The sequence below is a fragment of the Odontesthes bonariensis genome, chromosome 2, assembly GCF_027942865.1.
Source record: "Odontesthes bonariensis isolate fOdoBon6 chromosome 2, fOdoBon6.hap1, whole genome shotgun sequence".
NCBI lineage: Eukaryota > Metazoa > Chordata > Actinopteri > Atheriniformes > Atherinopsidae > Odontesthes > Odontesthes bonariensis.
In genome coordinates, this window is record NC_134507.1 from 20,369,120 (window position 1) to 20,386,479 (window position 17,360).

Genomic DNA, 17,360 nt, shown 5'->3' on the forward strand with positions numbered 1-17,360 from the left:
GCTGGATCTGTCTCTCGGCTGCGGGGGGAACCCTATACGCCCGAAAAGGTATGCAATATTATTATTGCATGCGGGGATCTCCATACATTGCCCAAAAAAATGGAGTGCCATTTCCAGATGTACATCCAGAGGACCCCATACCCAGAGATCCCTTCCACCAGCCTGCACAGCCAAGAGCGCTCAGGAGGAGAGAGGAACTTATTCAGCGATTCTGACTTTTGGTAAGCATTCTGTTATTCAAGGAAAAAAGAAAGGAGAACAACGATTTCTTTCAGCATTTATTCTGTGACTTCAGTGTTTCATTTATGTCTTTCAATGTACTGTCGATAGATTGCATGGTGTGTGTTAAAGCCATCATCCACTTCACGATCTCTGTTTGTCTTTCTAGGACCTCTGTGGTTAACACGGCTGGCCGGTGTGACGCTGCAGACCGGGGGGCAGAGGCAGAGGCAGAGGCTTCGGATGTTGACGGGGCCGCGTATTCGTCGCGCGGGTCAGGTTGCCCGGATGCCACTTCGGATTCATCTGTGAATGAAAAATATTAGTTTGATTAGGAACCCCATTTGTGTTGAATATTAAAGCAACTGTGTTATTTAAACGTCTTGGGTGTGCAGTCATTCTTACCATTCTCGAGCTCTGACATGGGCGCATCAGTGTCAAGTTTCCCTGGCACGCCCGATGAGGACGTGGCTCCGATCAGGCCTGCCACCCTCTCCTCCAAGGCACTCAAATCCAAACCTGGATCGGACCCGGTTTTACGATGGGATTGGTGTGGTACGCATGTTCTGTAAATCTCACTTGAGCCTCTGCGTACGACGAGTTCTCCGCTCATATACGATGCTTTCTACGACGGCTTGATAAATGAGGGCCATTGTGTCCAAGCTCTTACAATCACAGATTCTTTGCTGACCACAGCTGAAGCTGGTAGTGCTATGCTAAGCTAGTGGCTGAGGTGGTCGGCTGCTGCCCAAGCTTTGTAGCGTTTGACAGAATCTGGAACAGGGTCTCCGTTGAAGCCAAAGTAAAGTTGAGTAATGCCACTGCTTGTGTGAGCTATTCAGCGCGTAGCTGAGCAATTATCAATTATTTTATTTCGTAAAATACCGGCCGGAGATTGCACAAAATGCACTAAGCTAACCAGAATGACTTTGTTTAAAACTACAACTCCTGGTTTAAGAAAACGCCTTCCTGTTTCAACTGAAATCCACAAATATTTGACTAGTGTATATGAGAGCTTTTTACTAGTTTGTATGAAAGCTTTTCAGTAGTGTGTATGAGAGCTTTTGAATAGGTTATATAAGAGGTAAAAGTTTTCACCAGTTTGTGTGTGAGCTTTTCACTAGTGTTTGTGCAAGGTTTTTAGTATAGTATGTGGAAGAGTTTAATTTCATATGTATATGGAAGTTAATTCTGATTTATGTCCCTGGTGGCACCTCATACTTTTCTGGCTGATGTATGAAATGTTGATTGGCAGCTGGTAGAAGAGAAAGGCAGGCAGGCAGGAGACTGGATATTTAGCCTGATATAACTAAGAGGCAAGACCCACTTTAGCCAGCTTGCATTGGAGTCCAGTGCTGACTTATTAAGCCATTGGTTGAAGGAATTGTTAGGAAGTAAGTCAACTTTCTTTTTTTAATCTGTAAAATCAATAAAATCCCAATATCATGTTGGACTTTATGTACTGAGCACTACATGCTATATTAGATGTTTTTTTTAAAAAAAAGAAAAATACTTTTGCATCCATCATTCCTGTTAAAGGATAAGACCGTTTTTTTGACATTGGGCCCTTGATTTCACATTATAACATGATGTTCTACTCACCCCTGCTTGTTGTTGAACATTTGGAGCTGTTCCGAAGATATTCGCGAGGCGTCTGGCTGCTCTCTTGAGATATTCGGCCATGAAACGGTTTCCTATGGGCAAGCTTATACAGGCACAAACTATGCTGTTTATAATTTATTAATTACTCTACACTAGCACTGATAACGTGGAGGTGCGTCGCTTACTTAAAAAAATCCGGGTTACTGTAATTTTGATTTTTTTTTGTTGTAAAGTGGGTGTTACTGACGTCCTCGTGCTACTGCCACAGACAGCCCACAGACCTGCTGCCTATTTATTCATTCGGCTAAAATTCAAAATTAGTAACCCGGATTTTTTTAAGTAAGCGACGTACCTCCACGTTATCAGTGCTAGTGTAGAGTAATTAATAAATTATAAACAGCATAGTTTGTGCCTGTATAAGCTTGCCCATAGGAAACCGTTTCATGGCCGAATATCTCAAGAGAGCAGCCAGACGCCTCGCGAATATCTTCGGAACAGCTCCAAATGTTCAACAACAAGCAGGGGTGAGTAGAACATCATGTTATAATGTGAAATCAAGGGCCCAATGTCAAAAAAACGGTCTTATCCTTTAATCAGAAAAGGCTAATGAGTCGGTACATTTGGAGGTAGATGTACTTTGTTGGGGTTTTTTTCAGCAAGTAAAGCAGTAACATAACTACTTTGTAATGGTGGTATTCCTCTAATCTTATGCCAAAGTTTCATGGTTTCTCCTGGTGAAAGTCTTTGTTGGGTGTAAATGAGCAGATGGTGACATCATGTGTATTATAGGAGCCAGGTGTTAGTCTGTACTCTAACCAGACCAGAGGGTGCTTCAATGACTTACAGTGACCATAGCCCACACGCAGAAAATTGAAGAACCTCCCACTTGTGTAAGCAGAGCTGCAGTTATAGTCCCACTGAGAAGGAGGATGATGGCAACAGCAGCAATCCTTTAAAAACCATGAACCAGACAGAATTGATCTGTGACAGCCTTAAATTGTCTTTGGAGATAAATTCTATACATGACTATAAGCAAGATTATTATAATTCTTTTTTTTAGATTGAGAAGAGTGAAATATCTAGATAAGAAAAAGGAAAGTAGCATCTTGCAAAAGTTGGGCAATTAAGATTTGATCCCCAAGAACTTCACCTAAGTCTCAGACCATAATTAGTTTTAAAGGGCATTGCTTATTCACAATGATCATGAGGAAAGGTCAGGTGATGCAATGTCAAAGCTTTGAAAATTCTCTGATCTCATCTTACCAACCAGGTGTAAGTGCTGGTGTGTGCAGTTAACACTGTGACTTAAAATAACTGATGCCCACGAAGAAGGAAAAATCATGGACCCGAGTGCTCCAATTACCACTGCTGCCTTCAGTTCCCTCATCTTTTCAACTTCCTCCTTCAGTATTTTTCGAGCTTCTCATTGCCATCACTTGGAATTGCTACGTCTATCACTACTTCTTCTGTAGTTACTCGACCATCACAATGGTGGCTAGCCATTACCTGCTTATCAGTCTGGATCTGGAAGTCCCTTGGCTCTTTCATTCTCCACTACCTTTGGAGGCATCTTCCATTTTGACTTCGGGACCTCCAATCTATGCTCTGCACAGATGTTCTTGTACACTATTCCCACCACTTGGTTATGGCATTTTATGTATGCCATACCTTCCTGTAATTTTGCACCCCGATACTATCTGCTGGACTGTCTCAGAGGTGGTGTGGTATACCCCAATCTCTATTGCTCTGGGTCTGTTCTTCAGCTGGAATTATTGTCTCTGTATAGTCTTTCAGACTAGCCTTATTTAGCCACTGATAGATTGAAGTGGTTGATCTCAAGAAGACCTAACAGAGTACGATTCTTTCTTTAGTTTTTTTACATGTTATAAAGAGGGTCTTTTCAAAGTCTATTGTTGCAACATGTAGCCTCAATTCCACCTCAACCCAGCAAACCAGACTTTCAAGCAGTTGTTTGATTTCCTACCTGCAGTATGCAGGATTAGAGCATAGATCTTGTAGCTTAAAAACAGACATCAGCAGTGAGCTCCACATGGGCACAAGTAAGCAGGTCAGGGAAATCAGCAGGAAAGTTGTGAGGACTGTTTTATCAGAGAGCATGGCTCAGAATTTGTCATGTACCTGACGACTGGAGGTAACATTGAATAGGTTCTGCTGTGAATGACACGAGAGATGCTTTAAAACATGGCTAACTGGGATTCTATCAAACATTAACAGCTGATTAACATCAGTTCAATATTTTTCTCTTCAATTCAAACATAATTTGAATGCACATTAAATTACATGAGAAATGTTGGACAGTTGCTTAAATTAAACATTTTTTGAAAATCTAATAGGCAAAAGTCACTAATGCTTTTTTTTGTAACACAAGTGTGAAAAAGTTTTTCAGTTCAGCATCACATAAGAAAGATACACATTTAGAATGTAAAACTAGATGTTATTGTTGTATAGTTTAATAAATGAATAAAGGAAAAGTCTGTTGCCACAACCTGAAGCCTCCATTTAACCTCGACCCAACAAACCGGACTCTGAAAAGACCCTCGGTATAACATGTCAAAACTAAAGAAACATGTGCTCAATTAGATTGAAGAAGTGGCTGAAACTAAAAAGACCTATCAGTGGCTAGAAAATGGTCTATATATCAGTGAGTGCTGGTATTTTGTACATGTTCTCATTGGATAAGACCATGCACCTGTGCTTTGTTATGCTAAACTTTTTGAGTTTCACGATGCTGCTCTCTTGTTACTCAGTTGTTGTAGCCATTATTTGCGTTCCTGAATGTCATTTCTAACGGGGTTAATTATATGAAGAGTATCATTATAGCTCTGGCCAATTTAAGAACTTGGATCTGTCAGAAAAATGTTAGATTCTTTTTTTTTTTGGTCATGGTGCGTTGCCTTCCTCAGTCAATTATTTGTCTTTAAAGGTTCAGATTGTCTTTAGAAAATGTCATATGAATTGGATCTGATAAGATTGAAAATGTCTATTAAAAATGTGTTTATTTTCCAGCCTTCATCCCAAAAACTGTCTAATTTTGATCTGATTTTCCCAACATAAACATGACACATACAAGCTATTATTTACTTTCCCATCTGGGTTCCTGCTGAGTCTGGCAAACTGGTACATTTTGTTCATATCTGCTTGCTTGGAATGCTGAATGTGTGAAGTGGCACCATGCCCAATATGAACAGCTATGCTCAATCTTTACTTCACTTTTCTTTTTTTTCATACATTTGAGCTGTGTAAGTGTAAGGCACTAAAAGGATGATCAAGGCATAAAGTGAGATTATCAGTTGGTATTAATTGCATTAAACATTGGCAAAATGGCCAACATTGTTTTGGGGTGTTAAATTGTTGGATCTGGTAAATATATTGTACAAACATTAAACATAACAAGTGGTGAATTCATCCTGTTTTATTGTGTGAAGGGTCAAATGCTGGAGATTGTCCCAGACGACACAGGTCACCTGCCAATCGGAGAGATGAACATCATGCATGATCACACCCACCGCACAAGGAAGAGTCTTTCTACTGTGGGAGGCAACATGAGGTAACTATTTTAATACCTTTGCCGGGAACTACAGATTCCACTGTTGTGCTCCACTGCAAAATACATCTAAGTTAATTGAAAATGAACTTCTTCCTATTGTAATACCAGGCAATTAAGTATTTGGAAAAGGAAAAATTCTGAAAAAGGTCCAATTTAATCATGAATCCCTAATTTTCAGTTATGCAGCGGCAACGTGACATTGACACTTCAAAATACACATTCAAGCACACACCTGAGAGTTTGTTATACTTTTTATTTTTTCATATGAAACAAAATCAACTCTTCCAATGTGTTTTGAAATGTCTTTTTCATGAATTCTCACAGTACATTCAGTTAATGTTGATCTGAAAGAAAACATCTTTGAACTTGGCACTTAGAAAACAACCACAAAGAATTGTCACCTTTATTCATTTAGAACAAAATTTACAAAGCCATTCGAACAGTCACTTTTTTTTTTTAATACTTTTATGTTTTTTAAACTCAACTGTTGAATATTCAAAATACACTTTGTAATGTCGCTTCTCTCTCTTAGTACTTACAAATATGTACATTAAAGTCTCACTGACTTGATCACTGGTTTTAAAAATCCCATTTGTAGTGTTTTATTTATATCTCCTTGTATTGTTGGCACTCAGTTTAGCTCTCCCTTCAACTCTCCCTTCTTGTGTTTGAGCTTCAGTGTCTGAATGTTCAGCCCGCTCAGATAGATGTTCCATGGCTGGGCTCATTGGCCTCTGGGATGGGTCCTCCTGGCACTGGTTGGTAGGACATTGGCATGGGTGTTTTCACTGGGCTCTGTCGGAAGAGCCCCCCATTGGGTGCCCTGTGCTTGCACCGAATAGAGGGCATGGTGGCACTGCTGAGGGGCAGGGGCAAGGTCCTGCCAGTGGCTGCTCCCAGTATTCTTCCTGCCCCATGACTCTCCTGGAGGAAAGTGGTCACAGAGAGTGGTGGTGGCCCCCGGTGCGCTGGGTAGTCCCGGACAGACAAAGCCTCTAGGGACTGGCTGGGCTGCATCCTGCCAATGTCCAGGGCAGAGATCTCGATTGACTGGCCAGGTAGCTGCTTGTGGGCTAAGTCTTCATCCAGGAGGCTGTTCAGACGCTGGTGGACCTGTTCAAGGTTCACCTCTTTGTCCTAAAGATGGATGGGGTAAAAAAAGGCAGTGCCAAAAGAGTGTGGATTGAAAGAATAGTGGATAGAAGATTTAATGAAGGGGAGAGTGCATGGATGTGATTAAGGAACAAAAAGGGAGAATGAATGTACAGTAAAAAAAAAAAAGGGAATGGGATGAGGATGCAGAGTGAGAGAAGACAGAGACAGGTTACAATGCTTCTTATCACCATATGGTAGTTGTATTCAGTCGAGTACATGCAGTCTACACCATCTTCATATTAAGAATGTCTGTTTCTGACATTGAAATAAGCTACTTTTATCTCAGCATCGTTCAGCTTCATTTAAGACAATACATACATTGATATACTATAATTTTAAAGAAGCCAACAGACTTTACCTTTAAAACAATGAATCCTAAACTGTGTGTTAAAAGGTAATACCACCCCCTCTGAGATAAATTTAAAGATGCCATTTCATGCAGGAGTGTTTAAATATTAAGCACATTCTGAACACATATGTAGCAGGTGACTCTTATGGCAAGTATGAGGGGTTTACATGCACAAATACAAAAAAAAAAAAAAATCTGACTTTGGGAGACAAGAAAATGAAAACTAACCCTAACCCGCAAAAATGACACATTAGTTTGTTAGTTGATGTAATCTAAATAAATCATCTTTTCAAGTGTTTTTTTTCTTTCAAATAACTATGGAAAGTGAAATGGAACTGTTACCGTGCTTGATATTTGATTTAATTCTGTCATGCACCCATTTAGTCAGACAAAACTACACTGCAAGAAATAGGACAGATCATGGGGTGAAATGACGGAAGATATGTCTGTCTATCCCCACCCAACCAATGACCATCCTGTCAGTATGCCCCATCTCCCTTCTGGTGAAGGGCTTGTTCTGTCATTGTGTCAATGGAGTATAAACTCTACATAGATTGACATTTTGGGAAATTATATTATTGGCTTTCTTCAGTCAGCAAGATTAAAACCACTGAAAGGTGAAGTCAGTAATGATGATGTCATTACAGTGCATCCTCGCATCATTCGCATGAATATTACATTTACACGCCTCCATCAGAATGACAATTTGTTCAGCCACATCTTTCAAAGTTGCTCAGTAACATGACAAGGAGCCTAAGCCTCTGATCACGAAGAAGCCTGATCCACAAAGGCCCTATCCTTAAACCCAACAGACCCAAAGATTTCGCTACCAAAGCTCTGGCAACATTGCGGTATTTGTTAAAACTTGGACCATTCTGTGACACAAGAACCCATTCCCAAACATGGGGACTTTCAGCTAGAAGTATGCTCAGTCTAAATTTCCTATAAGCTGTGAGTTGGCACCAGGGTAATGTGACTATTTTGGTGCACTAATCATCTTCAAGGTCTAAGTTTCAAACAAACTAACATTTCACTCTTAGCAACGCTACATCCCGTCAGGACGTAGTCAGTCAGGCTCTGTCATATTTAGAAGTTTTGATTTGCTCATTGACTAACTCTGGACAGTTTGTGGGGGAAGTTCACTGCTTGTAATTATTTCTTATGAACAGCTGAACACAGAACATCTTGGATTCTCATTAGTCTGCCTGTGATGAGAAACCAGCACATGCTATGCATAAGTAACTCCAACAAATGAGAGCTATGCTTATGATTTTAAATTTGATTATGATCTTTATTCAAAGCCACATTTCTCCAGTGGCTTCTTAGTTTAAAGACCGATTTAATGGAGCTCTTGACAAGCAAATAAGAGCATTTCCCATTATGTCAAACTATTTGGCTGATGCATCCAGGCTTGCAGTAGAGGTTTTGTTTTAAAAAGCTGTCATAATGTCCACATACTGCATTTGTGTGCCATCAGGATGCCAGCAATAAAACCATTTGAACTGATATTCCACCAAAACATATCTTAAACATTAATCACTCACACCCTACAGGCTGGAAAGGTAGTTGTAAAATGTGTTAGGCTCAGACATTAAATCAAGTTTCTATTCTTCAGATGTCTGCATTTAGTCAAAATAATCCTCACTTAATTTCACAAATTCAGTTGGGTTTAAGATTTATTTATTTATAACAAGTGGATGCATTTGAAAAACAAAATCTAGAAAACTGTCATTTCTCTCATCAGTGACCAAATATTATATATTCCTTTCATCTAATTCCTTATTTGGCTATAGTTATGAAAACCTGCTTAGGTTAGTATTCAGTTGTAACCAAGAAACCTCCAAGCCTTCATCACTACTCAAGCAAACTGTGCTACATAAATAAGATTATATTCTTTGAGTCCTTCTGTTCATTATTGCTGTAGCCAATCCTCTGATCACAGTATCATAATCTGCTGTTATCACCCAATTCTGTACCCCACAAATCAAGCATTTGTCTGAATTATTTTGTTTGCTTAATTGGTCTGTAGGGGATGTTTAATTGTTTCAGTTTCTAAATACTTGTAAATGTATTCAAAATAATTTGTAAGCACCTTTTTGATCACTGCAGCATGCAGCATGGTTGAATCACACATTGTATAGGGACGGCTGCACTGAGCCTTTAAAGACAGTCACGAAATGGAAACAGAGCTCTGGAAATCAGCCTGTGCTGATTCTGCTATTTGTTAACTTCCATACTACTTTTTTACAAACCTAACGAAATCGCATTTCAAGCCTACAGAGGGTGAGTGTCTTATAATTTCAAATAAATGTCTGGTGGAAGCACATGTTTGTAGACACATTGAAACAATCATGATTATAATCAGTCACCATGCACTGAACACAAGATGTGCTGGATGCAGAGATGTTATGAATCTTACATGACAGCAGTATGTGGTTCTGAGAGCAGCAGCATGCAAACCCTTGAATATAAATTAACAGTTGTAACTCAAACTCTCCTGTACACCAAAGCCAATGTTGGTGGAGTTTGATTAACTGAGTGTTTTTCAGGACAGGACTTTGTCTTAAATGGGTGTTCTCATCCAGTATTGTTTGACTGTCAAGTCAAACAAACAGGTCGAGGCTCACACTTTAGTTTAGGGATCCATGTCAAGCCTTAGTTGTCTAGACACCTCAGAGGGGGCTGCCCAGTCGATAGCAGCAATATTATGTCAGAGATCTCAAGCATTAAGACTTGAATGGATGGGCTAAAGAGAGCTATTGTACTACTGACGTACTTACTGACTCAGAAGTACAATTTAAGTGTTTACTTTTAAGTTTTCAGTGGCACTTCTCACATGAGCATAGCTGATCAGCTGTAACCAATAATTTTTCTTTGTTTCAGTATGAGAAATGCCTCAGAAGTCGCTAAGCCCCCAACCTCTCTCCCAATATGAAAAGGAATGAGAAGATTGATCACGTAATGTTTGGACTATCACCAAAGGCACACCTATTATAACTGGGTGTACTGCAGCTCTACTAAATCGGGGCTGGCGTCAGCGCCTGCTGGATCCATAAAGTAGAGTGTGGCAGTGGCATCTCTGGGCAGGACCGGGGGGCCCGGGGGTCTGGGTCTCGACCAGGGCCTTGGTGGGGCAGGGGGACCGGTGGTGGCCACCATGGCCCGGTTCTGGGTTATCAGGCCTGCGCCCTGGCCCGACGAGTTGTCAGTGGTCACCTCTTTGGGCTGCTCTCTCCGGCAGTGGTTGCTGTTCCACCATGTCTCCAGTGCAGCTACCAGGAGAGCCAGCAGCAGCCCGGCAGCGAGGATGCAGAACACACCAGCAAAGCTGTGGAGACGAAGCGCTCGTCCTTCTGGCTGAGCATCTGTATGGCTCTGCAGATCGCAGCGGCCTTTCTTTGGCCACCATTTCTGCTTCAGGATGTCAAGATCACCTTTTTCTTGAAGCTCCAAAATCCTGTGAAGAGGAAACATTAAGTTTTTTTGTTTTTTTTCCACACGCTGTCACAGTAGGTACACAGTTTAATATAAATAACACCATAAGAAACTAGTCAAATGCACTGATTAATTAAATTTTAAGTTTAAACTTACAAAGAGAGCAGAGCAGCTAATTTAATATTAAGTCAGTTTTAGGACACAAACATGAAACATAGAATAATCAATCTCAGACTGCTCAGTAATTACTATACCATCATCATGTAACAATTGTTACATATCAGAGTGGAAATCATGAAATAAAACTACGGGGGAAAAAAAAAAAAAAAAAAAAACCTGCACTGCTAATTTAATCTATTAGCAATGACTGTAAGCTCATTACAGAATCATGAAGGGTAAAGTGCCATTAAACTCTGCAGTTTTTAGTTTACAGCAGCAGAGTTCTGTGAAAACAAGGCAAAGAAAAACAATTAGAGCTAAATGAATAATGAGTTTAGGATCAAACTGTGTAAGAAACTGAAACCAAAGTGCAAATACTGCAGTTGCCCTGACAGAGCACATAAAGTGGAGAATGGATTGAGCAGAGCAAAAAAGTACAATTGGATATATGTACAGCAGCCAAAGCCACACAATGATTAGACATGTTTGGACTTTGTGACCAAAAAAAACTAGAGTGGTCAGAACTCGGTCTTATGAGTTTGTAAATTCTCAACAAGAGTAATCTGAAAAAAGACTGCTGCACCAGTTTTAGAATTGCAAGACTTCAACGAAAACATTTTAAGTAATGTCACTATGTTGTCTCTGGGAAAAAAGGTGTATGGACTGGAGAATTATCTGACTGTGCATATTGGCATTATCACAATTCCCTGGCGGAGTGCCTTGGTGTTGGAGTTCTCACTGTGGCTGTAAGTTTCAGGAGGGAATGTTCTGACTGTTGTTTTCACATATGCGCAAAAAAAGTAGCCGAGATTACTCTGCCTTCTTGGAGTCTCTGAGTGGTGTTCTTGAGGGGTTGCCACCTGGGGATTCCATTGTTCTTTTGGGGGACTTCAATGCCCATGGCAATGATTGAGTGACCCGCAGAGGCGTGATTGGGAGGATCTGAACCCAAGTTGTGTATTGATTTTGGGATTTCTGTGCTAGTCATGGATTGTCCATTATAAACGCCATGTTTGAGCATAAGGTGGTGCATAAGTATACCTGGTACCAGGCCACCTTCGACCAAAGGTTGATGATAGTTTGTAGTCATGTCATCAGACCTGCCATATGTCTTGGAGACTCGGGTGAAGGGGCAAACTTGTATAGTAGACTGCCAGACAGACTTGGCAAGTCTAAACCTCCAGGAGAATTTTTCTCATATACCGGGGGGAGGTTGGGGACAAGGAATCTGAATGGACCATGTTACACCTCATTTGCGGATTCTTCTTCGCTTCCAAGAGCTGTGGCAGTAACCAGTGGACCTGCTGGTGGATGCCAATGTTGAAGAAAGCCATTCGAGCTGGTTTGTCTTAGGGTCACCTGAAGCAGCTGACAGGTAAAAGGGCTGCAGTGTTGGTTGTTAAAGCTAAAAGTATGGTGTGGGAGGAATTCAGTGACACCATGGAGAAGGACTTTCGGTTGGCCTCAAGGATGCTCTGGCAAACCATTTGTCGGCTCAGAAAGGGAAAGCAGGTTCTGTCCCAGGCCTGGGAGGAGAACTGAGGATATTATGGGGTGGTGGAAGGAGGAGATCCTCAAAGTGTTCCAGCTTTGAGGAGGCAGGACTTGGGGGATGGGTGGTTAAAAAGCTTGTTAAGTGTCAACCTGGGATGCTAAAGGCTCCAGACATATTGGGGCTGTCTTGACTGACATGCCTCTTCAATGTGGCATGGAGGTTTGGGGACAATGCTTGTGGAGTGGCAGACTTGAGAGTGCATTCCAACTACAGGGAGATTACACAACTCAATCTCCATGGAAAAGTTAACTCCAGGGTAATGGAGAGTATTTTCTTCTATGGAACCTTTGCAACTTTGCCCTCCCCAGCTATGTTTACAACAGAGGAAATGCGGTGCATTGCCTAGAACAGCTGGTACCCTATAGCAACGGTTATCTGACCCACAAAGAGGGTAGGCATGCTAGCGACTGCTAGTCGACTAACCTGGAGCATTGTCCAAGGGGAGCAGTGTGCCAGAGGAGTCCTTTTCCACTCAGTCATACAGTTAGGGGGACTGTGCTTTCTTCCTTTGAGGTATCCAGTCCATCTGGATGGAACCCTTTGCTCCAGGCCAACTGGTAGGGAGCATAGATTGGGTGTTGCGGCTTAGGCTAAAAGCTCAAACTCGCAGGCAACATTGCCCTTTTTGTGGAGGCAACAGTGTTATTAGCGCTTACATTAGTCAGGAACGATATACCGCAGTGTCTTGATCTGCTTCAGTGGTCCCAGATAATCTACTAGGAACGGGCTTGCACCAAGACAAAGTCTGGGTTCATGGACAGACTATGGTTTGTTATAGGTTAAATCCTATGAGGTGCACAAGTGTGTGTAGAAGGTCACTCCACCTCCCGTATATCTGCTGCATGATCGCACAGCAAGAAGAAAGATGCATTGCTCTTGCAAGCTGGTGCAGTAGTAGCGGTACACTGATAATACCCATGTACTGAAGTACAATCATTAGCAATGTAGCACGTTGTGCCACCCTCTAGGGACTTCTCCTAAAACCAATCAATGGACACGTGTTTGACTTAGATCGTCGTCCCCTATTGCGTCAGCTTTACTTTGCTGCTGAATGGAAACCTGAGAGTCAGTAGTGGCTTCAGGCAGACTGTGCTTTTACTCTTATTTTTGCGCTTAATATAGTAAATCCTTGCCTTGAAATAAATGGGATTTCATATATCAAATGATTTACAGGTGGTATATTCAAATCAGAAAAGATGGTTCCTTTACTGTTATGTGATATTTCTATCAAACAGTATTAAATGGATAGCAATATACATACTTCTGGGAAAAGAGGTCTCGGTAAGGACTGCCATGCTGCAGGGCCATGCCATAGCCTCTGGTGCCCATGCTGTTTCCTGCTATTGTCAGAGTGCAGTCATCGTCTGTCAGAGCGGCGTATTCTACAACTGCCATATCCCACAGAAAAGCATACGACTCTCGCTTTGCCTGGAAATTTAAAACAGTTTCAACAACCAAACAAGAACAGATGTTCAGTCTGTTCAGACTGAACAGAAATGTTCAGTTTTTCACCCAGACAAGGAACCACATTCAGTGAAGTACAGAAAAGGACCAAAATATCTGGACATCTTGATCACTCAGATTCTAAGCACCAACCAGACCAGTACATTTTTTTTTTTGCAAAGATGAAAGTAGTTTCATGCTTTGCATTTCTCTACTAAAAGTACATTTAAAAAAAAAAAAAATGGTAAATCTATAGCCTAAAGGCTGCACAACCACAACTAAATCCAAGTTAAAATCGCTTTAGTTCTTGCTCTTGCCTCCATTCTTGTCATACTGGCAGTTAATTACAAACGTGCTACATTTGTTCGTGAGCTATTAAGAACAATGAAATGAAATGGCTTCTTCTCATAAAGTTAAAATACTTGTGTCTGTGCATTGCAATCTTGCCTGCCTAACTGAATGCCATTAATTGTTCAGTAAAGCTGTTTAATTGCATATAACAAGTGCATATGTTATTTGTCTAATTAAGGATTATTTCTCATTCTGATATTTGACAAGAGGAGGATTTAAATAGCATAAAAAGTATGTAATAATTACACAAATCTCAACATTCATTAGAAAAAAAAAAGTTATCACTTTTTTTCTTAACAGACCATGTGACAGATTAAAAGCACCATTGGTTATCGTCAGGTCTGAACTGTTTCACAGCCAATCTCTTTGGAATAAAGATTGTTTTCATGTAATTATTTTCAGGTATTTTGAATCTTTTGAGACAAAGAGCTTTCACTGGCATCTTAATATATATACTTTTTTTGCAGGTACATTTTATAGAATTTCATAGAAGGGCATTCCTCAAAAACTATTTGTTGGCACGTGCCAACTTTATGGACGATAAAATGTTTTCTTCAATTTTCAATTTCACAAAAGGTAATGTGGAATGATGAGCAGTGTAATCAGGTCAATGGAGCTGACTAATTGGAGCGAAGTGCAAATTTAAAAAGATATCTAAATATGCAGGAGCAAATAGTACTCCATAACCTCTTTCATAGGGACTTTAAGGGGCTGAATCAAGTAAGTAACAAGCTTAAAAGAATATGAACAAAAACAACAAAATAAACACACCTTCTTGATGCCCTCTAATGGGCTCGAAACGGAGTTCTCCAAGCCATTGTTCTTGTTAATGATCTTCCAGAGCTCAGCAAAGGTGCTGTCCTGCTCCAAAGGGTTGGTACCTTTGACATGGAAATACTCGTACACAGCAGACTCCCTCACGGTCCCATAAACCATGTCCACCTGCTTGGACAGGTCCTGGAACGACCTTGATTTTGAAGAAAAAAAAAAAAGATTAAACGGATGTCCTTTAACGTCAGTTAAACTACAATTGAATAAGAATATTTTATTCACCGTCACAAAAACAACCAGTTTAAGCATTTAACAGTATTTTCTAGTTTTTGCTAATTCCTGTAAAATGGCATTCCACCAGTTTCCTAAATTGTGGGAGATGCCTTTTTATATTATGATAAATACTGAATAATCGGCCAATACGATTCATCTTCCGTATCCGTGGCCTGTTTATGTTAGCTGACGAGAAAACTGCTATTGCTTACAATGTTAGTTTGCTAAATTACCAATGAGATCTGAGTTACATTACATACAGTTTGTTTTTGTATTTTAGCACTACTACGTGGAAAATTTTTGTTTCATAAGATTCAATTGCTACATATGTAATTCTATGTTGAAAAGTTGTAAACTGTGAGTCTGTGTGTCATCTGATGCTGTTGATCCCTACATCCAGGTGAAGTAAAAACAAGAACGACACAGTAGCATATAATTCAGTTCCTGTCATTCATTACTCCACATGAGCCTCCAGTTTGTATACTTTAGTCTACACCCCCCGTTGTACTTCAACCAATCAGAAGACTGAAATGTACCACCTTCCTCGCAAATACACATTGGAGCAAATCACCAATCAACATGCTCCATCACCAAATTATACCAAAGTGTGCTCCTTGCTGTTTTTAATGTTAGTAATTCAACCACTACTTTTCTTATGATTACCAGCTCCACGAGTCCAGCCTGACTCTTGGTAATGATGACAGGGTTAGGCGCATTATGTTCCTGACTTCAGCTTCATACCAACAATTGTCCATTAAGTACTTGCAGAATTTGAACCAAACATTGTTTTTGTTTTTTTCTCTCTCAAGTCTTTATACTTGGAAATGTCTCTCTCCTTTCTTTGTCTTTTTCCTGCTTCGTCCTGCGGACGCTTACCCTACTTGTTCTCTGCTTGCTTTGCTTATTTTATTGATTTTATGGTGATTTTTTTTCCCCCTATTTTTTTTTCCATGTGAGCCTACCTGAGATAGCTCCTACACACAGCTAAAAACTGATTTACAGTGTCTGGCCACCTAGCACTCAGCTAAAGCTAAATAGCATGGAAAGGTGCTAAGTTAACTTGCTTAAAAAAAAAAAAAACACCCAAATCTTTGATCATTTTAGTCTGTCTTCTCTTTTTTTCCCCCTATTTTAATATTTCATGGTTTCCGCATTGAGTTTTCTAAAAGCTTTCCCTAATCAAATACAATATTCTGTTTTAATTTGGTCTAACAAGTCATTTTTATGTAACTGCATAAGCTTTATGACTTATTTTTCCACTATGAATATACTCATTTGAGTAAAAGTAATACTGTAAATATATAGATAAAGAAGCTGGAAAAGTAGGATACAATTGAAAGGTTAAAAACCCTGATATTTGGGTTTGATCACTATATGAGAAACTGCTCAACTAAACTACCAAAGAGTTAATACCACTGGGCAACACTCTTTAAGAGAGTATATATTTTTATATATCCTGGGAATATTTGTTACCTATATAAGTTGCTTCTTCTTGTTTACTACGTTTAATTACTAAACCACATCTTAAAGAAAGACGCACACCTAACCAGATTTTCTCCACTAATTGAGACATACATATATATATAAGCACATTGAGTTGCCTGTGGTATGAATGTAAGAGTTATATAAAGGCTTATACACAGGGGAATAAACCACGTAGGGATATTTTCCTCTGTGACCACATTACAGCACATTAAAGTATTGTGCTTGATAACACAAAACCAGCAATCCAATATCTAAAAGCGAGGGTCTACAGGCTTATTTTTTGCAGTAAAAAAGTGTATGACTCAATTGTGGAAGAAGGTTAATTTTATCCAAGAATCGTAAGGGCTTGACTCTTAAGGTTGTTGTGCAATGCACCTCACTTCATCTTTATGACTTATTAATGACTTTTTCTAATGTGAATAAGTGTGAGGACCAGAAAATAATTTTTTACAGTTTACAGTTCCATTTTGCTTGGAATTGTGAAAATCCTCAATGAAATGCCTAATTCTTGATTTTTGTCAATGATTAATTAAAAAGAGGCTAACAAAAAATACAGATTTGTTGAAAGGCCTTTACAAGTAAGAACAGGAGAGGGCAAAAATTAAAAAAAAAAGTTTAAATGCTGCATGAACTATAAAAAAAAAAAGTGAATGCAAGTATTTGCACTCTGAAAAAACATTTTTTGTTGCTCACAATAAAACAAAAAATGTATTACATGTTGAAGTGAGACATTTTAGTATTTTATTAAAAGTAATGGCTAAAACTGAACGATGGCAGCAATACATCTCTAAAATGTTGGAACGAGGCAACAAAAGGATGGAAAGCTAAGTGTTGCAGCTAATTTGATTTATTGGCAACACGTCTGCTGTAATGGACGGGCAACATGTCCAGGGTGTATCCTGCCTCTCGCCCAATGACAGCTGGAATAGGCTCCAGCCCCCCGTGACCATATATTAAGCGAGTATAGAAAATGGATGGATGGCAACAACTCTGTA

At 39.9% G+C, this 17,360-nt stretch overlaps 1 protein-coding gene across 2 annotated transcripts in view; it reads right to left on the reverse strand.

Moving 5' to 3' along the window:
• Positions 1-5,677: 5,677 nt before the first annotated feature.
• grid1a (glutamate receptor, ionotropic, delta 1a) overlaps positions 5,678-17,360 on the reverse strand; it is a 300,550-nt gene continuing 288,867 nt past the window's right edge. The window contains exons 13-16 of one of the 2 annotated variants that reach the window (XM_075478629.1): positions 14,608-14,803; positions 13,304-13,470; positions 10,110-10,350; positions 5,678-6,526 (exon numbers count right to left, since the gene is read on the reverse strand). In XM_075478629.1, coding sequence (XP_075334744.1) covers positions 6,089-6,526; positions 10,110-10,350; positions 13,304-13,470; positions 14,608-14,803 — 1,042 coding nt within the window. In that variant the 3' untranslated portion in view covers positions 5,678-6,088. Of the gene's footprint in view, positions 6,527-9,881; positions 10,351-13,303; positions 13,471-14,607; positions 14,804-17,360 lie in introns of both variants that reach the window. The other variant, XM_075478637.1, reaches the window with a different exon arrangement.